The following is a 27,831-nucleotide window of genomic DNA, read 5'->3' as shown; positions in this document are numbered from 1 at the left end:
TCATATGTGTTTCATTACTTCAGTGGAATATTATTCTTTTTATTATTGATTGTTAAGGTTTGAGTTAAAAAAAAAGATAATAGAATGAGGTTTTTTGCAGCTGAAGTTCTCCATTCTGTTTAGCATTAAATATTTTTTCCTACTTAAGAGAGTAACAGTGAATACTGTCAGAAATAACAAAATAAGGTGAAATTATTAAAAACTCATTAGGGTTGTGAAGTCACTTTTCTTCACTCTCATCAGTCAGAGTACACATTGGGCATTATATATTCAATTTTCATTAAAAAATTGAAATGTATAATGTATAGTGGAATATTCATACAAGATCAAGGAATGTAAAAGCATTAGAATCACTGTGTATATTTTCTTGAATATGATTCTTTTTAAAATGTACAGTTTCTTGTTAGTGATATAACTATTATTGCAGAAGAGTAATTGTTATTCTGTAATCACCTTCATGATTCCATCGAGCAAACAACTAGATAACATCCCAGTATATTTCTCTAAATTTTTAGTGTCATATGTTTTTATAAAATATGAATTATCTCCTCCTAACTAGTATTTATGCTCCCTGCCCCTAAGTTGTAAAACTGTAAACTATGTAATATGGAGGGGCATTGGAAACCATGCATTACTATCCATTCCTTTAAAAGATGAAGATATTATGACCCAGAAACTTTGTGTCCTGTAGAGTTAAACAACTATGAAATGACTATCTCTGACTAAAACTAGGGCTCACTCCTCCATGACAGAAATCTTTACTTATTTGCGAAGTTTAGAAATTATTAGAACTTGTCTTACAGAGATATAGAAAAAAATCTTCATAAACTCAGTAGTTCTTATTGAAAACTCTGAGGTAACAAATGAAATGAAAAATAAATCTGGAAAATAGACATTACGTTTAGTTCCAACTTTCTTTAATTATCTTTATATCTTAGGCATGCTTATTAAAATCTTAAACATTTTAATTAAAAATTACTTCTATATACTATGGACTTGGGTAAAGTATACTTTAGTGTATATAAGCATATAATGTATATAGGCGTCTATAAGAAATTTGACATGCTAGTTTGAAAAAAGAAAAATAGACTCACTGCAATATTTCAAATTTAGAATGACAAATTTTCACAAGGTTAATTGTGATATTTATAGTGAATTTGGTGACTAAAATATTGTAGGAGAAGTCTCAAAATTCAGTCTGGTCACAGGTTACATGTAGCTGTGACATTTCTTAGAACTAAATTATAATTTAAAGATGCTTACTTCTTTCAAAGACAATATATAAAAATTGTAACTTCATATTATTCTAATTATGAAATAATTTTAATTTTTAACAATTAATTTTCAAATTAAAATATACCTATACTTTGCAAGAAAGGGAATTATTTTTTCTCCCCTTCAGTGAAAGTAATAAATGTATAGTCCCTTCTCTGTGTTATTCATTTCATAATTTACAATAGGAAATGAACAATTAGAACAACTAAAATAATGGGAATAATCTGGCTTCTCAATGCAGAAATAGTAAAAAGTAATTTATTGAGAAACTAATCACTTTGTTAAAATTGATCTCAGTGTACTAAATTTAACAATTATATATGAACTTACTTCATGCATGTGTGTGTATTTTTGACTATCATACTTTACTAGTATGTCCAAGTTTAACAAAAGTGGTAAATGGCAAATACTAGGAATTAACAACAAAGTAGACAACCTTCTGGAGGTTAGATTAACTGTCCATTGTAATCTTGGGAGACTGCAATAATGCTTTCTTTTATCCAGAATGGAATTTTCTCTCAGAGTGATAAATGCCTAAGCGATATATACAGCTACCATTTTGTCTCTTAGGTTAGACATATTTTTGTTGCTGTTTCAGTAATATTTAAAGTATTCATTCCTCTTCAGGTAGAAGTCAATTGGCACTTGTATTGCAAACATAATTAGTTTTTTGAGATAAATATTTATTCTGGTACGCGAAAATACAAATGCATTGCTTAGCATTTGAAGACTGGGTGTGTGTGTGTGTGTGTGTGTGTGTGTGTGAATATAATTAAAGCAACATCAAAGTAGCTATTTGTTTTGGGACACACATAAGGACATGATATGAGGATGGCTTTAGTTTCACCAGAAGTGGATAACAGCAAAAAAAAAAAAACTAAAGTGTAATCTCTGTTGGATAATTGCATTCATTGTTAAAACATCTAGATTATAGGTTGTCAGCCTCAGTTTTGATTTCTCTGTTTTGTTTAGCACTGGTTAAGATATAAAAGATCAGCAACTCCATTCCTTGGAAAATGAACAAATCCCACAGCTATTTAGCATTGATCTTTTGGGTACTTTGAGGCTGTTACTGCTGAGCTACAAAGTAGATTCTATTCAATCCTCTAGAACAAAGTGGATTGCAGATATAATTCTCCATGGCCACATTGGACAAAATCATTAAGTTTTGGTTAGGCACTATGAGACACTGATTAGACTTTGATTTATAAAAGACATTCAAGCCATGCTAACATTATTTTTTGCTTTTCTTGTAGCTCCTGTTAATCCTCATTTGAGTAAGTATATTTTCACTTTAAAAATGGCACTGTATTTGACAGTTAAGAAAAATAGAAAATGCATAAACATACAAAGATTATTTAGCAACTGTTCATATTTGGTTTAAAGTAGAATGGCTTAGAAACAGTAAAACTGACATAATTGTAAATTTTAAATTTCAAAGGATATGGGTGTAAAGACAAATAATTTAATGTTGATAATTGACTTTTCCTGAATATGGAGCCATTTCCCCAACATGCTTAACATTTGTTATTTGTGTAACTGTAGTTTACACAAATAACAAATGTTATTTGTATAAACTACAAATAATAAACTGTTGTTTCTTTTGTGGCATTGCATATTATTTGTATTGCTATTATTTGTTTCTTTAGTTTTCATTCTTTGATTTCAACATTCCACTCATGAAATATTATATTTACTTAGAAAGTTAGTATTTGAATGGTTTAAGCAAGATTTTTCATGGATCATTATTCTATATCCCAATCTTCTATGAAGAAGAAGATAATCTGAGCACCATCCTCTAGATAATATTTCATTTTAAAATTAAGAATTGATTTTTGTCTTCTATTTTGTGTCTAACAATATATTATTCTTGCCTAACAAAAGAGAAGAGCCACATTTATACTCTTACGCATATCCATTCAACATTCTCAATTTCCTATACTTAGTGAAGAAAATGTCCAAATCTTTTTTCTCATTTTACTGTATTCTCTTTTCTGCAATGGCCTTTAACTCATTATATAACAAAGACCAAATTCTGTAGCCTCTGTTCTTGCTGTATTTCTTACCAAAGATCCTCTTTTACTCCACTTTTGCATATCCAAATACTAATACTGAATATTTTTATAGATCTTTATTGGTCACATCTTGCTTCAGTGCATAAAAGTTCATGTAGTCATCACAATGACCCTTTAATGTGGATATTATTACCAACTCTTTGAGGTTCATTTTTCTTATAATGTTTAGCACAAATACGTTTTCCTCCATTAATTATTCCCTCATTTTGATTTTTCCATAACAATTTATCTTCATCTATGTGGAAGTTATTTTTGATTTTTTCATATCCTCCAGTAGACTGTAAGATACTTAAGAATTAAATCTGTTTCTAATTTCTCTCTACATCTCACTATCTTTGTGTCTATCACAGCATCTCATATTTAGCAGGTGTTCAATGATCATTTGCTAAAAGAACAAATACATGACAGTTTCAAGATGAATTAATGGCATAAATCAGGTTCTCTCTGGCTTCTACCCAGGGTACTATTGCTAATTAGTTACTATATTGATTATAATTATTTTGAAGGTAAGTTCTCTGACTGCACTTCCAGTAGAAATGTTTAAAAACAGCTGTCATGAGAAGATTAAAAGTAAATACAGTCCATTAATGAACATTTAGGTTGTTTCTATTTCTCGTATATTGCAAATAATACTGTAGTGACCATGTGAGTGCACATATCTCTTTGAGGTACTCATTTCATTTCCTTTGGTTATATAGTCTTAAGAGGTATTGCTGGATAATATGGTAGTTCTGTATTTAGGTTTTTTTAGGAACCTTCATACTGTTTTCCATAATAGCTGTACGAATTTACATTGCCACCAATGGTATAAAACTACTATACTCTTTTGATTACTGTAGCTTTGCAATATATTTTAAAATCAGTAAGTGTGATGTTTCCAGCATTGTTCTTCCTCCTCCTAATTGTGTTGGCAATTTGGGGTCTTTTGTGGTTCGATAAGGATTTTAGGAATATTTTCTATTTCTATTAAAAAAAAAACACACCACTGGCATTGTCATAGGGATTGCATTGAATATATAGATCACTTTGAGTAGTATAGAGATTTTAACAATATTAATTCTTCCAATCCAAGAACACGAGACATCTTTCCATTTATTTGTGTCTTTAATTTCTTTCATCAATGTTTTGTAGTTTTCAATGTACAAGTCTTTCATCTCTTTGGCTAAATTTATTCCTAAGTATTTCATTCTTCTTGATGCTACTGAAAATGAGATCATTTTCTTAATTCCCCTTTCTGATAGTTCATTGCAGTGTATGGAAACACACAGATTAATTCAAGGGCATGATCCCAACTTCAAGGGCTCCACTTCCAGGAATATCTGATAAATCTAACCCATTGCAGGGGGGAAAAAATGGGAGTTTTTATTATTTAGGTGTTTATATCTTTATGAATTGCAGGGAATCTATACTCAGTTTTGACTTCATTATTTACTAGCTGGAATTACCCAAAGCTTTCTCCTACATGAGCCTCATGAGTTAGCATTTCTGTATTTTCATAGAGTTCTTATAAGTTTGAATGAAATAATATAAACTATGTTTTTTTTTCAGTTAAGGATAATTTTAATTTTATATCTAGTGGAAATTATAAACTCTATTATTTACCCCCCTGTTTCAAGCAGGGTCCATCCCAGTAAGAAAACCTTTTGATACCTAGAAACATTACTACCACCCTCATTTCAGGGACACTTAAGGAAAGCTCTCAGTGAACTTGCTGTTGGGCCTTAACTCAGCATGTGGCTGGCATCCAAGAAATCCTAGTCCTTCCACAGGGTCTTCGTAAAGTTCTCTTCATTACTTTATTTCTAGTGAATTTCAAGCACCTGGCAAATCTACATTCAAATAAAGCATGAAGGATAACTACTTTTAAAAATAATTTACCATTATCTTCCCCTAAGTAAACTTCCATTTGTGCAGATGGGTATACGTGAAAGCATCTTGAGACATGGAGTGAAAAATTGTAACCTCAAGGTATACAGCTTTAAAGTGCTGTTGGGTAAATTAATAAAGATCTTTTTCTAATTGACAGTTTTGTTTGGATTGTACCTATACTTGAACAATGAAAGTTGGGGAAAATCTTCAGCCATAATTCAAGCATGCATTGTATTCTTTAATTTCAGTTATCTGGATATTTCAGAGGAAAATGGTTTGGGTTTAAATTATTAAATAAGAGACTGATTTACATGTCAAGATTATTTTTCATTTTCATTAAAATTGAAATCGTTTTAAGTTTAGTCATCATCTTGTGCATTATTTTGGCTATGGTGCCATTATTGCAATCTTGCATTATTATTGCTGTATAATGTTTTAACTTTTTCTTGTAAGAATATTGCAATATTTGTATTCATTTAATTTATCTTAATTATTTTAATTAAAATTTGTCAACAGGAGAATTTCACTGTGGATTTGAAGATGGTAACATTTGTTTGTTTACCCAAGATGATACAGACAATTTTGACTGGACAAAGCAAAGTACTGCAACAAGAAATACAAAATATACTCCAAACACTGGACCTAATGCTGATCGTAGTGGCTCCAAAGAAGGTATGAGGGTATGAAATGTTGTGTTCATAACAATCATACTCCAGCCTTGGACTTTTTAGAAGTGCTGTTAAAACGAAATACAAGACAATGTTTAGCAATAGATTTGAAGATTTTGGAATAAAACATGAAATTTTTACATACCATACAAATAATTCAGATATTTCCAAAGTCTGTAATCAATAATTTTCACTCAGAACTCACTGACATATATAGAGAGTTTAGGAATTTTTTTTTTGATAATTCAAGTCTAAACTTCCAATTTTGTCTCAAGTTTTTACACATTTTAAACAATTTTATCTTTATATAGATTATTTATTCTTTATATTATGTTTGTATATATAGATTTTATAAATGAGATGCAGACTCTCCTATCAATATTTACTTTGTATGGAAACTCTAAAACTTCTCAGTGATTTTAAATTTCATGTTGCCTAACAATAATTTGCTTAAACATTTTATTCTGTCTCTTTAAAGGTTTTTATATGTACATTGAGACATCTAGACCCAGATTAGAAGGAGAAAAGGCTCGACTTCTCAGCCCTGTTTTCAGCATAGCTCCCAAAAACCCTTATGGACCCACGAACACTGCATATTGTTTCAGCTTCTTTTATCACATGTATGGACAACATATAGGTGAGATGGAAAGAATTACTATGTTTATCCTAAAGTAAATCGTAACTCAGAAGAAAAAGGTTCACAAACACATAGCATGAAATCAATTTTAGTCAAAGAGTATCATCATTGACTTTTAAACGGCTTACCGGCAAATTGCAAAATAAGATGCTAAGAATGTTCCCCCATCATGTCCTAATTTCCCAAATTTATATTAAAATTTGAAATTTGGGTGCATTACCTACCTCCTCTAGAATCCTAATTCAGGTAGACCATCAATAGGTTAAGTTCTTTATGAGATCTTCTTGGGAATTAATACCAGTATAATTTACTCTGTTTCTTTACAAAGAAATTTGCTTGAATAATGCCTCAGTGTATATTAATAACCGTGAAAAGAAACATTGCCATACTTGGAAGACAAGTGCTTTTAGCACTATCTACACATTTGGAATATTGGTAATAATTTCTTGTTTATAAAGTATGCCTAACACACCTAGTAGGATTTAAGAACATCCTTGATCCTGAAAAACATACAAATATGAAGACACACTTCCTGCCCTTAGATACCTTAAGAATAACAAAGGCTAAGATGAGTAAATACACAATCATGCTAGACAGAATACCACATAACCTCGAGAAGGAACCTAACAAACCTGATAAGGGTGGTGGGTGGAAGGAATTCATGCAGATCTACAATTCTTTATGTGCAATTCTAAAATCAAAACAACTGAACACAAAATTGTTTTAAACGTAATTATCTGCCAACACATGCTAACCTGATCTACATGTGTTAGAATATCTGGCCTGAACTGATATGAACATATGTATAGTCTTTATTTATCCAAATGAGTGTGAACATATGTACTATTTACAGCAAAAATATTACTATGTTTAATTATGGGATTCTGTTTCAGTTCTTTCCTGGGGATGTCACATAATATACAAGATATACCCTCTTTTAACTTTCTAAAGTAAGACAAAATTCTGAATGGTGAAGCATATCTAGCTCCACAGAAGTTGACAAGGGATTGTGGACCTCTGTCTATTTGGAGGATAAGGCAATGCTTTGGGACAAAGAGAAATGTTTCTCTATGAAAGAAGTGTACATTTTTATGCTGATTCCCAAGATAATTTCAATATACTTTTAACTTCACAGCTGTTATTCTTATGCTCTTTATTGTCAGTGAATGCCTGCTTGTTCTGCTAGTTTTGTTCTGCTTATTTCAAAGAGAAAGCAGTTCTCCATTTCTTCCATGTTCTCAAACATTTACCACTTTGATACCTGTGTCATTTCTCTGCTTCCTCAGATGGTTGAAGGTTGCAGGTATTAGGTCTGTCACTTGGGTCCCCTCTCAGCAGGACACAGTCATGCTGTTTACTAAAATCTAGGCAAAAATATCTGTTCCAGACATGACTAATGGCTAGGTGAACTACCTCATTAGAGAGATGCTGCCTGTATCTAAAACCCTTCCTCTTTGCAAATATTATTCTAAGACACTCATTCATCTGTTAAACTGGGGTGCATTTATAGTCACTGGTTTTTACAAATTACAATCTTAGTTTTATTCCTTCTTTTGGAAATCCAGATTCAAAAATGATTTGTTCTGGATTTCTAATAGCCTACTTGCAGTTATTACTTCTTGGTCAACCATAAATAATCATTGCTCTTTTAACTGGGACTAACGGACAATATATCACTGAGAAGAGTTGCAGTTTTTTTAATAATACAAAAAAGGGTGATCAGTTATTCATTATTTAGAAAAGAGGTTCCTCTTTGAAGTAAAGCCAGATATGTTATATTACTTATCTATTGCTGCAGATAAATTTCTCCCACATTTTGTACTTTAAAACACAATCATTTATGATCTCATATTTTCTGTGGGTCAGGAGTATGGGTATGGCTTATCTGAGTGTCTGTAGCTCTAGGCCTCTCATGAGGTTGCCAATAAGCTATCAGGTAGGACTGCTGTCTAATTTGAAGACCTCATTTGGGGACAATACCCTTCTAAGCCCACTCACTAGGTTTTTGGCAGGTCTCACTCCCTCACAGGTGTTGGACTAAGGATATTGATTTCTTGCTGGCTGTTGGCCAGAGGCTTTTCTCAGTTTTCTGCCATATGATGTCTCTATAGGACTGTCTTATGGCAGCAGGCCTCCTCCAGAGCAAGCGATCTATGAAGAGAGAACAAATACATGCCCAAGACTTTTTAATAACTTGATCACTGGAGTGATATCCCATAACTTATTCTATTTATTATAACTGATTGATCGTTCCAACTCACATTCAGGGGGAGGAAATGACACAAGAGTGTTAATCTTAGGAGGTTGAAATCATTGGGTAGCATCTTAGAGGTTATCTGCCACAGTGGTACAATTTCTTGTTAAGTTTTCATCAAAATTGATTTAAGAAAAAATAAATGAGAGCTTTAATGTGTCACCCTTTAACCGTTGATTTATATGTACATGATATAATACAATGTACATGATCTGGCTATTGACAATAATATAAGACTATTTCAGCAATCCTATGACCACTAGTAGGCATTTTGATTGATTAATCAGCTAAATTTCTAATTTTCTTACAAAGAAATTGAACCTCATATGAGGTCACTGGATATGACAAGAGCTTATTAAAAATCAGTAAAATATGTACTTCATTTATTTCTAGAAATAAGAATGTGAAATATAAGCATCATAACATACCAGGAAATTAAATATAAAAATACAAAAGACACTTATGAATACATTCATTGAACTTGATAACAATGGATCAAATACAGTTGTGTCTCTAGAAAGCTAATTTCACTGTGGAACAAATGGGAAGCAAGGAAAAGGAGTTCATTAATGACATCTATTCTCATGAATCTTGAGGGTGAGGAAGAAGTGATAAAGTAGAGAGATGTGGGATTGTAGAAGGACTTAAATAAGAGAGAAAAAAGAGTTAAAAGAAAGGGTAAATTTAGAGATACACAAATAAGAGGGAAGCAAGTTTCTTGAAGAGATGAGAATTTAGAGGTCTGGTGGGGGATCAGCCTTGAAGAGGATACTAATGTCTCTTCTACTGAGATGGGATGAAAACAATTAAGAATGTGGCTTCTGATTCATTCTTAGATGCAAGAACAGCAAACAGATGTGAAATTTGTCTTCCTAACAGTTTCTATTTTCTCTTTAAAATAAATGCAAAGGTTTCATTTTCAAAGAGTAAACCATTTTAGGAATGTGGTAAAAGGAAATCGATACTGATCAGGGATATAGAGAGAGTTGGAGAGGTTGGAGATCAGGACATCATTCCTCAGCGTTTTGAAATGTATTTTGGGATATAATGCTCAGTTCGACTCTCCATCCCTTCTTGTGTATTGTACTGAATTAGTCTGCTAACTGCCTTCCTTGCTGTCTCTTTGGCCCCTAGTTTCTGGGGATAAAGATCATTCTCTAAAACTAGTAATGTAAGGGCCTCAAGGATACATGCTTTTCTGGCATCTCCTTGGGGCAGCTCCATGGTTTATTCCAGTTATACCTGAAGTTCTCCAAATCAATCTGTGTTGTATCTGGGGCTTCTTTACAGACTCTGTTTTTTGTCCTACTTGAATTGTATGCTTTGGAAGAGTAGAAACAATGATTCTTCTCATCACATGATACCCTGCAAATGTAAATGTTTATTTGACCATCCATAAATACTTATTAAGTAAATGAATATTTTTTAAAACATATGGTAGAAGTAGTACTTTTTCTCCTCTTTAATCATATAGGGTACTCATATTCTTCCTTCAAAATCCAACTCAAAGACATCTGCCCAAATTCCTCCCCATCCTCCCTGCTCCTTCTGTTCTCCTAACACCTGGTGCACATCTTTATCATGTTTGTCACCCTGACCCTTGTTAGACTGTAAGCTTCTTGAGAGCAATAGCATGATTTATTTATATTTGATCCTCTGGAAAAAAAAATGCTCAATAGATTTTTTAAAAATCATCCAAAAATAGATACTTTAGCTTCTAAGTGTGCGAGAAGAATGACAACATGAGGGAAATGAAAGTATGAGTTTAGATTGAAACCAGAAGGTAGTTTCACCAAGACCTTATAGGATAGGTTGGAAAAAACAATAGAAGTTAATCACTGACTTAACTTGAATTTGAATTTAAGTTATCTGGCAGCTAAAATATAGAGGAAAACAAAAGTGTCACATATTTCTTAATTAATTAAATGAAATTTATCTTTATGAAAGTACTTAGTATTTTGTAAAAGTACTCAGTATCTATAAGCAATATAGATATTGCTATACTATATAGATATTGCTATACTCTTAGCAATATCTTCGTGTAGTATTTTTAGAAAAAACAAAAAACATGTACAAATAAAAATTGTATATACTGAAAGCCCATAATACATTAAAGAATAAAATTTGGGTTTTCAGCTGAAGTATGATCCAGATATGTTACCTTATGATGATCTAACAAAATGTAGAAATAAAATTTAATGAATCTGAAATTAACCTCAATTAAGTTTCTCTTAATAAGATATCTCAGGTTATCCTTTAGCAAGAGCTGGATTAAAGCTTTCTCAGTGCTGACATTCAAAGATTTTTAAAAGGGGACTTAAATGTTTTTATACAAGGTGTAGAGAAGGCAAAGGTGACAATCTTTTGCATGAGTTTAGGAGTCTGATTTTTATTCTTATTTTAGTCAAAGATCATATTTCTTCTGATTAGTATTTTTTTAAATCAACATTTTTGCTTATATCTCAGATATATTTGTAAAACAGAAAATCTACTCACATATTTTTCCCCTTGGCGTTAAACACTGCGTGAGAGTCAATTTGAGCCTGAAAAAAATATATTAAAGTGCCATTATTTTAGAGTCTTAATTACATTGACTGTAGAAGAATCTCAGCAAAATAAATATGTAATTTTGAGATACTTACATCTTGATAATTTCTCAGAATTAAGGTTCTTGAAAAAGACAATTCCCTGGTGGTTGAGAGAATAGATATGGTTATTTAATATTCTACATTTAAATATTAGAGAATAGCTACCAACAGTGGGCTGTTTGTTAATAATCGATATTAAGCCAATCTTTCTGTTAAGTATTATATAATGCTTTCAGTGAAGTCTTATTTGTAGTTAATACTGATAATGCCAATGTCATCAGTGTGAAAACAATGCAATAGAAAGAAGACATTCATTCAGTAAACTGCTTTGTTAAATTAAGATGTATTTTTTAAGGGGGTGGTAGATAGACTTTAACCATGACTTATTACCATGTATAATCAAAATATTATTACCGATCCTTGTCACAGACTCTCTAATAAGACCATATGTAATATGTAGTACATTTACCTTTTAAGTTTCTGGTTATGAACCACCAACTATCCCTAAATTTATTTTTTTCCTATTTACTTATTCATTGATGATGGTCCTGTTGAGGAGGAAGAAGTTTTCCTCTACTTCTCTGGGTTCTGGCTGGTCTAAGAATTAAATTGACATGAGGTAAATTAACAGGAAAATCAAACAAATGTGTATACATGGGAGAGACCCAGAAAAACTGAGTAACTAGTCAAAATGGCCAAAGTCCTCACCTTGAATACCCTCCTCAGCTAAAGATAAAAGGATGTTGAGGGTGGGGAGAGTCAGCTATGGGAAGTTACCAGGAAAACCACAGTAACTGGGTGATTGTGATGCAGATTTAAGTCATTGCCTTCTCTATTGATAAGAGTTTTGAGAGACCTGGTTGTCCTCATGTATACATGTGTCCAGGTATAAGAGGGAGACACACTTACAAATGGAGATTTCCCTTATAAATGTACATGTTTCTTACAAAGGGGCAACTCCTACTTGGTTTTCAGAGTCTTTCCCACTTCTGCTGTTTCTCAGAAAATAACAAGCTTAAAACAATTAATATGCCAAAGAGGCATATTTTAGGGTGGCAAATTCTGATCCCCTACGTTGCCTCAAACAATGTATAGTAGAAGCGAGGATGTTTAAACAAAATTAATAATGTGACTGAGAAAGTCTTGTGTTTCAAATATACATCTCATTTTCAGTGTAATTAATAAACAGTATTATTTCATCAATCAAATTAATGGTAAGCAAATAAGTTAAATGCTTTTGTTTCTCATCCAGTGTACCAGCCTTTTTAAACTAACTTCATTGGAAGTGTAGGTTTATTATGATGAGTACTTTTAACCGTAGGTCTTAGATTCACTCATTTCTGTTCAATAGGATGAATTGCACATGCTATGTGCCTACTGGTGTTTAGGGAACTATAAAGGATAAAAGAGAATTAGGATAAAAGGTTCTTACCCATCAAATAGTTTATCATTTATTTAGGGTAATAAATTACTGAATAAAAGCCAAAAGGTAATATACACCAAAAATGCATGACAGGCCCATGCCATGGGTGAACAAGGAGAGGACACCTAGAACAACAAAGTTAAAATAAAGTTTCTAAGGAAGAAAAGAAATGTAAACCATCCTCTAAAAGAGGTAAGTGTTGCTGAATGCAAGTTAGTGTGCCCTATGCACAGTGAGGCCAAATAAACCCAAGTGTCAGAGTTTGTACCAGGGAAAGGTTTATTGCAAAAGCCAAGCAAGGAGAACACACAGGTCAAGCTACAAAGCCCAAACTCCCTGATGGTTTTGGGGGAAGAGTTTTTATAAGCAAAATTTGGAGTGAGCCATGCAGGGTATGAGACTTTCTTCTGATTGGTTGGTGCTGAGGTAACAGGGCAGTGCTCCAGGAATCTTGTGCTCAGGCATATATTATCATCCTCCACCTAGGTGGGGCCCTTAGTTGTGCAGAAGAATTCGAAGATGTTGTTATGTATACTTCTTCAGGAGGAACCAGGACCCTGCCCCATCATTGCACTATTGTTTCTTGACTGTCCCTCCTTTGTTTCTGCATTCCTTCACTTTTCTGGTTAGCAACTGTTTGAATTGGCCCTTTGGTAGTCCTGAAAGGTCTAGGAAACTGAAGCCTTGTTCCTATAAGCAAGAAATGGAGGGCTTGGAAAGGATTTGTACCTGGGAGGGCCCCACAGGGTCCTGCTCGGCTTTAGAACCAAATAATGACAAGATCTATATAAGGTCTCTGCATATATCAGAGAAATAGAAAGCCTGATGAAAGCTATGTTTTAGCAAATTTATTAGACACTAATGTAGAGATTCAACTGGATACAAGAAGGCATGGTAATGACTGGAAAAAGTGAACTGATCCTTTTTTTTTTTTTTTGCGGTACACGGGCCTCTCACTGTTGTGGCCTCTCCCGTTGCAGAGCACAGGCTCCGGACGCACAGGCTCAGCAGCCATGGCTCACGGGCCTAGCCGCTCCACAGCATGTGGGATCTTCCCGGACTGGGGCACGAACCCGTGTCCCCTGCATTGTCAGGCGGACTCTCAACCACTGCACCACCAGAGAAGCCCTGAACTGACACTTTTTATTTAAGATATCCTTGCAATTATATATTTTAAAAAATAATAACAATGAATGCTGCAGCTGTTTCTATTCAAGCAGAAAATAATGATTTTATAATTTCCCATTTTGTCTGTGTGTATAATACAAATGATGTTACCAATTACCTATCCGTAGACATAGCTCTTCCCTGGAGCTAGGTGATTTTGCCACATCTTGAAACTCAAATTAATGAGTCTGTATTAATGATTAGAATAAAAATGTGATTTATATTCAAGTGATTCCCCAGGCTTTGGAGTAAAGCAAATTACAGATTAATTTATATGAACTTAGTAATTTCAAGTATCTATTAAGAAAATAAAAATGTCATGAAGAACCTAGGGGTAAAACAGGAATAAAGACACAGACCTACTTGAGAATGGACTTGAGGATATGGGGAGGGGGAAGGGTAAGCTGTGACAAAGCGAAAGAGAGGCATGGGCATATATACACTACCAAATGTAAGGTAGATAGATAGTGGGAAGCAGCCGCATAGCACAGGAAGATCAGCTCTGTGCTTTGTGACCGCCTGGAGGGGTGGGATAGGGAGGGTGGGAGGGAGGGAGACGCAAGAGGGAAGGGATGGGGGAACAGATGTATATGTATGACTGATTGACTTTGTTATAAAGCAGAAACTAAAAAAAAAAAAAAAAAAAAAAGATATCCAGCTGGAACCATTTACATAAACTGTACAGCCTGGAGGCAGGGGATGGACTTAATGACCCTAGGCTAATCAATTCCTGCTTCCTAACACAAGGAGTGATTGCAAAGTAATGATCCACGAGCCCCAGACAAACATCACTTATACATTAAATGAAGTTTCTGATTCCTCATTCCATGATAAATGTATGGCTAATCCTGATTCCTGATCCATCATAAATTGCTCTTCTCTTCAGGGTCACTAAGTGACATTTGACTGTGAGTTGTAGAGGAAGTTAAGCGGGAGAGCTTCGGCTGGAGTGGGCACAGTATTGTAGGTATAGTAAATGTTCACATTATTCTGTTGCCATCTGTCTTTATTCTGCTAACCCACTCAATCGGACACCATAAATGTTAACAGACATAGAAATGCTTTTCTTCAACATTAGCCACACATATCTTCTTGCTTCACCTCCGGAATCTCAGACAGCCCTTGATTATCATAAGCAATGCCACGATGATCCCCTAGCTCCCTGAAGTGGCTCTGAACAGTCATGCCATATAAGGCATTGTTCCTCATCCACAACCAGTTTTTGGATTCCATTTCAAGGCTCCAGTGCTCCTGTATTTGGCAGCAGATTTTTGCCCCCTCTTACACAGAAAGATCCAGAATTCAACCTTTAGCTCATCTTCTAAGAATGTGGACTCAAGCTGGGGTGGTGAAGGTAAAAAAAAAAAAAGTATACACATTTTAGGACATATATTTAACTTATTTATCTAAAACTTATAAAGCACATATTTATAGTAAAATAATTAAAAGTAAGTTTATGCTAAGGACTTAATGAAAGAAGAGAACTTGGTAACAGTAATTATAAATAATATTTAAGCAAGTTATATTTTATACTGCAATTTATATGAAATAATATTAAAATAAGAAGTGTGTTATTGAATAACGGCATGACTAACCCCAAAACGTAGGTCACTGCTCATGAGATAATACAGCATTTAGTTCATTTAGCCTTTCTGACTGTAATCCCTAAGCATGAGATGAACAAGTTATCTCTAACTCTGGCACCTAAGTCTTAAAGACTGGTGACCAAAAGATAAGAATTAGGAAGCCCAGAAGAAAAAGATAGTTACGTTTTGCTTACGAACTTCAAACTTGTGTCATGGCACTACATAACATTTGAAAATCCTTGGGTATGATTAAATTCATACCTATTGATATCTGGTGCTTACCAAAGCATAAACACACTGCCTCTGAGGATTTAAAGTTACTTTTAAAGGGTATTAACACAATCCACCATATTCACTTTGGAATTTTCTTACTGCAATACTATAATAATGCTCTGAATCAGCTTTGCTGAATCTAACTTCTCTTGAATAGCTTTATTCTGTTTTGCAAGTTCTAATTTTGTTGACTAAGACAACCTGGACATAAGTTTAAGTAAGTTTTGGTACTGAATTCTCTTTTATAACGTAAAAGCTGTAAACATGCTATAAAAAATTTTCCAAAATCATTTGTCTGTTAATAGCATTTTTGTCATCAGCTCTAAAATAGACCAGTGAATCAATAATTTGTATTCATTGATTTGGAAAATGGAATATAATTAATATTAGGTACAAAAGAATAAGACATTTAAATTACAATATATTTGAAAGAACTTATTTCAGTTATATTTCTAGTATCTTTTTGTTATAGAAGAAGTAATACTTGCCTTTTTAAGTAAAATCTAGCTATATAATCTATTCAAAAACTAATTCAAAATCTGGGATAATTTACACCTGGCCTCTTTAGACCTAAGAAAAATATTTTTCACATAGTTCACATTCAATAAATGTAAATAGTAATAATTCAAGTTTGAAATTATATTATATATGTAAAAAGAAAATGTTATTTAAGAAAAAGTAAACATGATCACAGCAAAGCATATTCTCTGAGATAAAATACATTCAGTATAGATATAGTAATCTACCATTATTGATATAGTAATGGTAAGTCATATATATTAATGTGTTTTATTTCAAAAGTATGTATTTATTACTTTAAGAAAATTCTGAAAGACACATAGTAAACATTGCTTTGTTAGCCTAATTAAAATGGATAAGTCTAAAAAGTGTATAATCATTTTATTAACATTTAAAAGAAATTTCCATGTACTGATTTGATGACAGGATTGATTCCTGTCACTTTAATCAAAATAACAGGCCATGCTACCCAAGAGAAATAAGACTTCCATATAAAATGGTAATTCATTCACTGCCATCTATTTACATTAGCACCTCACATTTACTGAAGTATCCATTGATAATTTTTTAATGTATGGAACAACTTGAACTGAATTGGTATCTTAGAGGGAGCAGGCTTCATTTTTTTACATGCAAGCTATTGAAGGACTTCTACTAGGTTAAGAAGCTAAGGTGATACATTTAAGAAATACAAAAAATAAAATAAAAAATAAATAAAAGATAACTGATACTTTCCTTTCTGAAAAAGCAATACAGTTTAAATAGAAGTCAGTAGAAATTATTACAGCTTAACTCAATCAGTTACCACTGATACAGCTAGAGGTTATAGTAGAGGTAGGCCATGGAATAGGCAAGCAGTCCTTGCCTATTTAATTCCCACACAGGCTATTTCTTCAAATAATTTCTGAAAGGTATATGCTACATAATGCTTTGTTCATCCAATGACAACAGGATCAAAAAAGTATTATCACTTTATTTAATGTTTAATGCAATTTATTTATTTATTATTTTTAACATCTTTATTGGAGTATAATTCCTTTACAATGGTGTGTTAGTTTCTGCTTTATAACAAAGTGAATCAGTAATACATATACATATGTTCCCATATCTCTTCCCTCTTGCGTCTCCAACCCTCCAACCCTCCCTGTCCCACCCCTCTAGGTGATCACAAAGCACTGAGCTGATCTCCCTGTGCTATGCGGCTGCTTCCCACTAGCTATCTATTTTATGTTCGGTAGTGTATATATGTCCATGCCACTCTCTCACTTTGTCACTTACACTTCCCCCTCCCCATACCCTCAAGTCGATTCTCTAGTAGGTCTGTGTCTTTATTCTGGTCTTACCTCTAGGTTCTTCATGACATTTCTTTTTTCTTAGATTCCATATATATGTGTTAGCATACAGTATTTGTCTTTCTCTTCTGACTTGCTTCACTGTGTATGACAGACTCTAGGTCCATCCACCTCACTACAGATAACTCAATTTCGTTTCTTTTTATGGCTGAGTAATATTCCATTGTATATATGTGCCACATCTTCTTTATCCATTCATCTGTCGATGGACACTTCGGTTGCTTCCATGTCCTGGCTTTTGTAAATAGAGCTGCAATGAACATTGTGGTACATGACTCTTTTTGAATTATGGTTTTCTCAGGGTATGTGCCCAGTACTGGGATTGCTGGGTCATATGGTAGTTCTATTTGTAGTTTTTTAAGGAACCTCCATACTGTTCTCCATAGTGACTGTACCAATTCACATTCCCACCAGCAATGCAAGAGTGTTCCCTTTCCTCCACACCCTCTCCAGCATTTATTGTTTCTAGATTTTTTGATGATGGCCATTCTGACCGGTGTGAGATGATATGTCATTTTAGTTTTGATTTGCATTTTTTATAATGATTAATGATGTTGAGCATTCTTTCATGTGTTTGTTGGCAATCTGTATATCTTCTTTAGAGAAATGTCTATTTATGTCTTCTGCCCATTTTTGGACTGGGTTGTTTGTTTATTTGTGATTGGGCCGCATGAGCTACTTGTAAATTTTGCAGATTAATCCTTTGTTGGTTGCTTCATTTGCAAATATTTTCTCCCATTTTGAGGGTTGTCCTTTCGTCTTGTTTATGATTTCCTTTGCTGTGCAAAAGCTTTTAAGTTACATTAGGTCCCGTTTGTCTATTTTTGTTTTTATTTCCATTTCCCTAGGAGGTGGGTCAAAAAGGATCGTGCTGTTATTTATGTCGTAGAGCGTTCTGCCTATGTTTTCCTCTAAGAGATTGATAGTTTCTGGCCTTACATTTACGTCTTTAATCCATTTTGAGCTTATTTTTGTGTATGGTGTTAAGGAGTGTCCTAATCTCATACATTTACATGTAGCTGTTCAGTTTCCCCAGCACCACTTATTGAAGAGGCTGTCTTTTCTCCACTGTACATTCCTGCCTCCTTTATCAAAGATAAGGTGACCATATGTGCGTGGGTTTATCTCTGAGCTTTCAATCCTGTTTCATTTATCTATATTTCTGTTTTTGTGCCACTACCATACTGTCTTGATTACTGTAGCTTTGTAGTATAGTCTGAAGTCAGGGAGCCTGATTCCTCCAGCTCCGTTTTTCGTTCTCAAGATTGCTTTGGCTATTCGGGGTCTTTTGTGTTTCCATACAAATCATGAAATTTTTTGTTCTAGTTCTGTGAAAAATGCCAGTGGTAGTTTGATAGGGATTGCATTGAATCTGTAGATTGCTTTGGGTAGTAGAGTCATTTTCAGAATGTTGATTCTTTCAATCCAAGAACATGCTATATCTCTCCATCTATTTGTATCATCTTTGATTTCTTTCATCAGTGTCTTATAATTTTCTGCATACAGGTCTTTTGTCTCCTTAAGTAGGTTTCTTCCTAGATATTTTATTCTTTTTGTTGCAATGGTAAATGGGAGTGTTTTCTTAATTTCATTTTCAGATTTTTCATCATTAGTGTATAGGAATGCCAGAGATTTCTTTGCATTAATTTTGTATCCTGCTACTTTACCAAATTCATTGATTAGCTCTAGTAGTTTCCTGGTAGCATCTTTAAGATTCTCTATGTATAGTATCATGCCACCTGCAAACAGTGACAGCTTTACTTCTGCTTTTCCGATTTGGATTCCTTTTCTTTCCCTTTCTTCTCTGATTGCTGTGGCTAAAACTTCCAAAACTATGTTGAATAAGAGTGGTGAGAGTGGGCAGGCTTGTCTTGTTCCTGATCTTAGTGGAAATGGTTTCAGTGTTTCACCATTGAGGATGATGTTGGCTGTGGGTTTGTCATATGTGGCCTTTATTATGTTGAGGAAAGTTCCATCTGTTCCTACTTTCTGCAGGGTTTTTATCATAAATGGGTGTTGAATTTGTCAAAAGCTTTCTCTGCATCTGTTGAGATGATTATATGGTTTTTCTCCTTCAATTTGTTAATATGGTGTATTTCACGATTGATTTGCATATATTTAAGAATCCTTGTGTTCCTGGAATAAACCCCACTTGATCATGGTATATGATCCTTTTAATGTGCTGTTGGATTCTGTTTGCTACTATTTTGTTGAGGATGTTTGCATCTATGTTCATCAGTGATATTGGCCTGTAGAGTTCGTTCTTTGTGACATCTTTGTCTGGTTTTGGTATCAGGGTGATGGTGGCATGTAGAATGAGTTTGGGAGTGTTCCTCTCTCTGCTATATTTTGAAAGAGTTTGAGAAGGATAGGTGTTAGCTCTTCTCTAAATGTTTGATAGAATTCGCCTGTGAAGCCATCTGGTCCTGGGCTTTCGTTTGTTGGAAGTTTTGTGGTTTTTTTTTTTTGTTTTTTTTTTTTGCGATATGCAGCCTCTCATCACTGTGGCCTCTCCCGTTGTGGAGCACAGGATCCGGACGTGCAGGCTCAGTGGTCATGGCTCACAGGCTCAGCCACTCCGCGGCATGTGGGATCCTCCCAGACTAGGGCATGAACCCATGTCCCCTGCATCGGCAGGCGGACTCTCAACCACCGCACCTCCAGGGAAGCCCTTTGTTGGAAGATTTTTAATCATAGTTTCAATTTCAGTGCTTGTGATTGGTCTGTTCATATTTTCTATTTCTTCCTGATTCAGTCTTGGCAGGTTGTGCATTTCTAACAATTGGTCCATTTCTTCCAGGTTGTCCATTTTATTGGCATAGAGTTGCTTGTAGTAATCTCTCATGATCTTTTGTATTTCTTCAGTGTCAGTTGTTACTTCTCCTTTTTCATTTCTAATCCTACTGATCTGAGTCTTCTCCCTTTTTTTCTTGATGAGTCTGGTTAATGGTTTATCAATTTTGTTTATCTTCTCAAAGAACCAGCTTCTAATTTTATTGATCTTTGCTATCATTTCCTTCATTTCTTTTTCATTTATTTCTGATCTGATCTTTATGATTTCTTTCCTTCTGCTAACTTCGGGGTTTTTTTGTTCTTCTTTCTCTAATTGCTTTAGGTGCAAGGTTAAGTTGTTTATTCGAGAGGTTTCCTGTTTCTTAAGGTATAAACTTCCCTCTTAGAATAATCTTCCCTCTTACTATAATCTCTTCAAATATTTCTCAGGCCCTTTCCCTTTCTCTTCTTCTTCTGGGATGCATATAATTTTTTTGTGTGGGTGTGTGGTATGCGGGCCTCTCACTGTTGTGGCCTCTCCCGTGGTGGAGCACAGGCTCCAGATGCGCAGGCTCAGCTGCCATGGCTCACAGGCCCAGCTGCTTCGCGGCATGTGGGGTCCTCCCAGACCGGGGCATGAACTCGTGTCCCCTGCATCGGTATGCGGACTCTCAACCACTGCGCCACCAAGGAAGCCCAAATGCATATAATTTGAACGTTGGTGTGTTTAATGTTGTCCCAGAGGTCTTTGAGACTGTCCTCATTTCTTTTCATTCTTTATTCTTTATTCTGCTCCTTGGCAGTTATTTCCATCATTCTGTCTACCAGCTCACTTATCTGTTCTTCTGCCTCAGTTATTCAATTCCGTCTAGTTTATTTTTCATTTCATATGCATATCAGATAAGACAGACTTTAATATAAAGACTATTACAAGAGACAAGAAGGACACTACATAATGATCAAAGGATCAGTCCAAGAAAAAGATATAACAATTATAAATACTTATGCACCCAACATAGGAACACCTCAATACTTAAGGCAAATGCTAATAGCCATAAAAGGGGAAATTGACAGTAACACAATAATAGGGGGGACTTTAACACACCACTTACACAAATGGACAGATAAAGCAGACAGAAAATAAATAAGGAAACACAATCTTTAAATGACACAATAGACTAAATAAAGTTGATTGATAGTTATAGGACATTCCATCAAAAGCAGCAGAATACGCATACTTCTCAAGTGCTCACAGAACATTCTCTAGGATAGATCACATCTTGGGTCACAAATCAAGCCTTGCTAAATTTAAGAAAACAAATCATATCAGGCATCTTTTCCGACCACAACGCTATGAGATTAGAAATCAATTACAGGAAAATAAAAACTGTAAAAAATACAAACACATGGAGGCTAAACAGTACACAACTAAATAACCAGGAAATCACTGGCAAAATCAAAGAGGAAATTAAAAAATTCCTAGAAACAATGACAATGAAAACACGACAACCCAAAACCTATGGGATGCAGCAAAAGCAGCTCTAAGAGGGAAGTTTATAACAATAAAATCCTACCTCAAGAAACAAGAAAAATCTCAAATAAACAACCTAACATTACACCTAACGCAACTGGAGAAAGAAGAACAAACAAAACACAAAGTTAGTAGAAGGAAAGAAATCATAAAAAGCAGAGCAGAAATAAATGAAATAGAAACAAAGAAAACAATAGCAAAGATCAATACAACCAATAGCTGGTTCTCTGAGCAGATAAACAAAATTGAAAAACCTTTAGCCAGACTCATTAAGAAAAAAAGGGAGAGGACTTAAGTCAATAAAATTAGAAATGAAAAAGGACAATTTACAACTGACACCACAGAAATACAAAGGATCATAAGTGACTACTACGAGCAATTATATGCCAGTAAAATGGACAACCTGGAAGAAATAGACAAATTCTTAGAAAAGTACAAACTTCCACAACTGAACCAGGAAGAAATAGAAAATTAAAAAAAAATAATCACAAGTAATGAAATTGAAACTGTGATTAAAAATCTTCCAGCAAACAGAAGTCCAGGACAGATGGCTTCACAGGTGAATTCTATCAAACATTTAGAGAAGAGCTGACACCTATCCTTCTCAAGCTCTTCCAAAAAATTACAGGGGGAGGAACACTCACAAACTTGTTGTACAAGACCACCATCACCATGATGCCAAAACCAGACAAATATATTACAAAGAATGAAAATTACAGCCCAATATCACTGATGAACATACACACACAAATTCTCAACAAAATACTATCAAACCAAATCCAACAACACATTAAAAGGATCATACCCCATGATCAAGTGGAATTTATCCCAAGGTTGCAAGGATTCTTCAACATATGCAAATCAATCAATGTGATAAACCATATTAACAAATTGAAGCATAAAAACCATAAGATCATCTCAATAGATGCAGAAAAAGCTTTTGACAAATTTCAGGATACATTTATGATAAAAACTCTCCAAAAAGTGGTCAAAGAGCAAACCTACCTCAACATAATAAAAGCCATTATGACAAATGCACAGCAGACATTCTCAATGGTGAAAAACTGAAAGCATGTCCTCTAAGATCAGGAAGAAGACAAGGGTGTCACCTCTCGCCACTATTATTCAGTATAGTTTTGGAAGTCTTAGGCATGGCAATCAGAGAAGAAAAAGAAATAAAAGGAATACAAATTGGAAAAGAAGAAGTAAAACTGTCACTCTTTGCAGGTGACATGATACTATACATAGAGAATCCCAAAGATGCTACCAGAAAACTACTAAAACTAATCAGTGAATTTGGTAAGGTTGCAGGATATGAAATTAATGCACAAAAATCTCTTTCATTCCTATACTAACAATGAAAGATCAGAAAGAGAAATTAAGGAAACAGTACGATTTACCATTTCAACAAGAAGAATAAAATATCTAGGAATAAACCTACCTAGAGGAGGCAAAAGACCTGTATGGAGAAAACTATAAGATACTGATGAAAGAAATCAAAGACGACACAAACAGATGGAGAAATATACCATGTTCTTGGATTGGACGAATCAATATTGTGAAAATTACTCTACTACCCAAAGCAATATATAGATTCAGTGCAACCCCTATCAAATTACGTGGCATTTTTCAGAGAACTAGAACAAAAAATTTCACAATTTGTATGGAAACACAAAAGACCCCGAATAGCCAAAGCAGTCTTGAGAAAGAAAAATAAAGCTTGAGGAATCAGGCTCCCTGACTTCATACTATACTACAAAGCTACAGTAATCAAGATAGTATGACATTGGCACAAAAACAGAAATATAGATCAATGGTACAGGATAGAAAGCCCAGAGATAAACCCACGCATATATGGTCACCTTATTTTTGATAAAGAAGGCAAGAATATACAATGGAGAAAAAACAGCCTCTTCAATAAGTGGTGCTGAGAAAGCTGGACAGCTACATGTAAAAGAATGAAATTATAACACTCCTTAATACCATACACAAAAATAAGCTCAAAATGGATTAAAGACCTAAATGTAAGTCCAGACACTATAAAACTCTTAGAGGAAAACATAGGCAGAATGCTCTATGACATAAATAACAGCAAGATCCTTTTTGACCCACCTCCTAGAGGAATGGAAATAAAAACAAAAATAAACAAATGGGACCTAATGAAACTTAAAAGCTTTTGCACAGCAAAGGAAACCATAAATGAGACGAAAAGACAACCCTCAGAATGGGAGATCTTCTGCCCATTTTTGGATTGGGCTGTTTGTTTTTTTGATATTGAGCTGCATGAGCTGCTCGTAAATTTTGGAGTTTAATCCTTTGTCAGTTGCTTCATTTGAAAATACTTTCTCCCATTCTGAGGGTTGAGTACTCAGAAGACTTTTGCCTCAGTCTTCTGAGGGAACACTCATGCACTGTTGGTAGGAATGTAACTTGATACAGCCACTATGGAAAACAGTATGGAGGTTCCTTAAGAATCTAAAAATAGAAGTACCATATGACCCAACAATCCCACTCCTGGGAATATACCCAGAGAAAACCATAATTCAAAAAGACACATGCACCCCAGTATTCATAGCAGCACTATTTACAATAGCCAGGACATGCAAGCTACCTAAATGTCTATTGACAGAGGAATGGGTAAAGAAGATGTGGTGCATATATACAATGGTCTATTACTGAGCCATAAGAAGAAACCAAATTATGTCATTTGTAGAGATGTGGATGGACCTAGAGAGTGTCATACAGAGTGAAGTAAGTCAGAAAGAGAAAAACAAATATATATTAACTCATATATGTGGAATCTAGAAATATGGTATAGATGATCTTATTTGCAAAGCAGAAATAGAGAACAGATGAATGGATACCAAGGGGGAAATAGGGGTGGTGGAGGAATTGGTAGATTGGCATTGACATATATACACTATTGATACTATGTATAAAATAGACAACTAATGAGAACATACTGTATAGCACAGGGAACTCTAGTTAGTGTACTGTGGTGACCTAAATAGGAAAGAAGTCCAAAAAAAAGGGAATATATGTATATGTATAGCTGATTCATTTTGCTGTACAGTAGAAACTAACACAACATTATAAAGCAACTATACGCCAATAAAAATTAATTAAAAAACAAAACAGGGCCTCCCTGGTGGCGCAGTGGTTGAGAGTCCGCCTGCCGATGCAGGGGACGCGGGTTCGTGCCCCGATCTGGGAAGATCCCACATGCCGCAGAGCGGCTGGGCCCGTGAGCCATGGCCCCTGAGCCTGTGCGTCCGGAGCCTGTGCTCTGCAATGGGAGAGGCCACAACAGTGAGAGGCCCGCGTACCGCAAAAAAAAAAAAACAAAAAAAAAAACAAAGATGTCATCAGGGCTGCTCCCTTATGAAGCCTCTAGGGGAGAATCTGTCTACTTGTCTTTTCTATCTTCTAGAGACTAACTGTATTCAGCTTGTGTCTCCTCACTTCATTTTCAAAACCAGCAGTGTTACATCTTATCTGTCTTTCACATGACCTTCTCTCCTGTATCAAATCTCCTTCTCCCGCCACTTAGAAAGAAAGATATATGTGATAATATTTAAGACCCACTCAGGTTATCTGGAATAATCTTCCCATCTCAAAATTCTTAATTTAATCACATCTGTTAAGTCTCTTTTGCCATATAAGATAACATTCCCAGGTTCTAGGGATTAAGATGTAATCATTTCTGGAGACCTGCTACATATGCCAAGCATCCTAAGAGCAAGATTGGAAATGAGAGGGAAAGAGAAGAGGAGACACTGGAGTGTTCTGTGAAATTTCATTTTTAATAATTTACAAGTGTTCAGTCAAGAAGAAACAAACATGAAGCCAAACCAAATATACAAAATAAAATTTCATTGTTATTTTTAGGTGTTTTAAATGTTTATCTACGTTTGAAAGGGCAGACAACGATAGAGAATCCACTGTGGTCCTCAAGTGGGAATAAAGGACAACGATGGAATGAGGCACATGTTAATATATATCCAATTACTTCATTTCAGGTAAGAAAAGAACAATCATGTCTGCGGATATATTTTTGCTCTTTTACATAATGTTAAAGGCAGATCTTGACCAAAATTAGAATGAGTATGCAAAAATTCTGACATGAGCATCACAAAAATCACATGATTAAGTTTCCCTTTAGTTCTAAAAGTTGTTTTATAAAGAGAAAATGTCCTTTTCTTTTATTAATTAACATCTACCAAGTAATATGTTTGAATAATTGTCTATCCGAATTCAAGTGATTTGCCTCGAGAAAATGTAATTTGTTTCTACAAAATCATATGTGTGTATTTTTTTCCTTAAAGACAAACAACATAGATTCTTATAATAAAGGAAGCTGGATAATCAATTCTCAATTAATCTGTTTGAATTTTACCTGATGGAATTTTGTATACTTTAGCAAAATGTGTCTCTTTGAGGTAATGTCATTTTAGTAATTTATTACTTTGATTATCAAAGTTAGAGAACTTTAAACAAGTTACTTTTATTTGTTTTTATATAGAAAAGAAGAAAGGCTTAGATAGGATTAAGAGAATTAGCTGCAAATATATAATAAAAATTTTAATGATTATAGCAATGGTCATCATGGCTAGAAAAATTTTTTCATAAACTATTTTAGTGGAGAAAATAATGTAGTTTTAGTGATTTTAGTAACTTTATATATGTATTTTATATACTCTGGCTGAGTATGTTTTTCTACTGGGTATTTCTTAATTGCATTTCATGGCATTTAGTAAGGGTATAGAAATTCAGAGAGCTTCAATTATGCCAATTTTCAATTGGTGGAATGCTCTCTTCTTGTAACTTAATCTATAAAATTCTAATGACTGATTTAGAAATACACTTCTAAAACTAACCAGGATGATAAAAATGCATTCAGTTTTTCACTCTGGTAAAGAAAAATGGAGTAAGTCCTAGCTGATTATCTACAAACACATAAAAGCAACTCAATTCATAGATCCTAGTAATTATTTTGTTTCTATGAAGAATAAAATAGTTGAATAAAAAAAGAATAAAATAAGTTGAATAGAGAAAAAAAATAAGAAGAGAGAATTAAAAAGTTGAATCTAAAGCAACATATCATTAAACCAAATCAAACTGGGAAGACAGAACTCCAAAGCATTACTGATAAAAGTAACCTTAATATAAAAATGTACATACCTCTATAGGCATCAAAGAACCTTTCTTTCTAAAAAAAATGATGTTCTGGGCTTCCCTGGTGGCTCAGTGGTTGGGAGTCCGCCTGCCGATGCGGGGAACGCGGGTTCGTGCCCCGATCTGGGAGGATCCCACATGCCGCGGAGCGGCTGGGCCCGTGAGCTATGGCTGCTGAGCCTGTGCGTCCGGAGCCCGTGCTCCGCGGTGGGAGGGGCCACAACAGTGAGAGGCCCGCGTACCGCAAAAAAAAAAAAAAGAAGAAAAAAATGATGTTTTTCTAGACATATTTTTGCTTCCTATGTCACTGCCTTACCAACACAAAATTATTAAATCAAATACATATAAAGTATTTAAGGGACTAGTTATATTGTTTCCTTCAGGATAATCCTTTATTGCCATAGATATCAATTTAGTAAATATTTATTGAGTACCTTCAAGACAATCATTTATTGTCACAGACAACAGTACCATAAATACTTATTGAGCTACTACTGTGTGCCAGTCACATTGCTAGACATGAAGATTTCATAGTGATTGTTTACCTCAGATTGGTGGAAATACACATCTAAACACATACATCACATACTTTAATAATTGCAGTAATAGAAATATGCACAAGTTTCTATGAGCACACCTAGTCAACAAGAAAAGTATAGAGGAGAGT

General features: G+C 34.4%; 1 protein-coding gene across 5 annotated transcripts in view; it reads left to right on the top strand.

Moving 5' to 3' along the window:
- Positions 1–27,831, top strand: part of MDGA2 (MAM domain containing glycosylphosphatidylinositol anchor 2) — an 820,633-nt gene that overhangs the window by 778,990 nt on the left and 13,812 nt on the right. For 4 of the 5 annotated variants that reach the window (XR_014015308.1, XM_081227678.1, XM_081227679.1 and 1 more), the window contains 4 exons: positions 2,532–2,552; positions 5,736–5,891; positions 6,366–6,524; positions 25,878–26,008. Coding sequence is in view for 4 of the 5 variants with exons in the window: in XM_081227678.1 (XP_081083804.1) it covers positions 2,532–2,552; positions 5,736–5,891; positions 6,366–6,524; positions 25,878–26,008 (467 nt within the window). In the remaining variant the exon portion in view is untranslated. The remainder of the gene's footprint in view (positions 1–2,531; positions 2,553–5,735; positions 5,892–6,365; positions 6,525–25,877; positions 26,009–27,831) is intronic. The other variant, XM_081227680.1, reaches the window with a different exon arrangement.

This window comes from Mesoplodon bidens (assembly GCF_964165515.1).
Source record: "Mesoplodon bidens genome assembly, chromosome: 3".
Classification (NCBI taxonomy): Eukaryota; Metazoa; Chordata; class Mammalia; order Artiodactyla; family Ziphiidae; genus Mesoplodon; species Mesoplodon bidens.
Note: the sequence above shows the minus strand (reverse complement) of the source record. Positions and strands in the feature narration are given on the sequence as shown.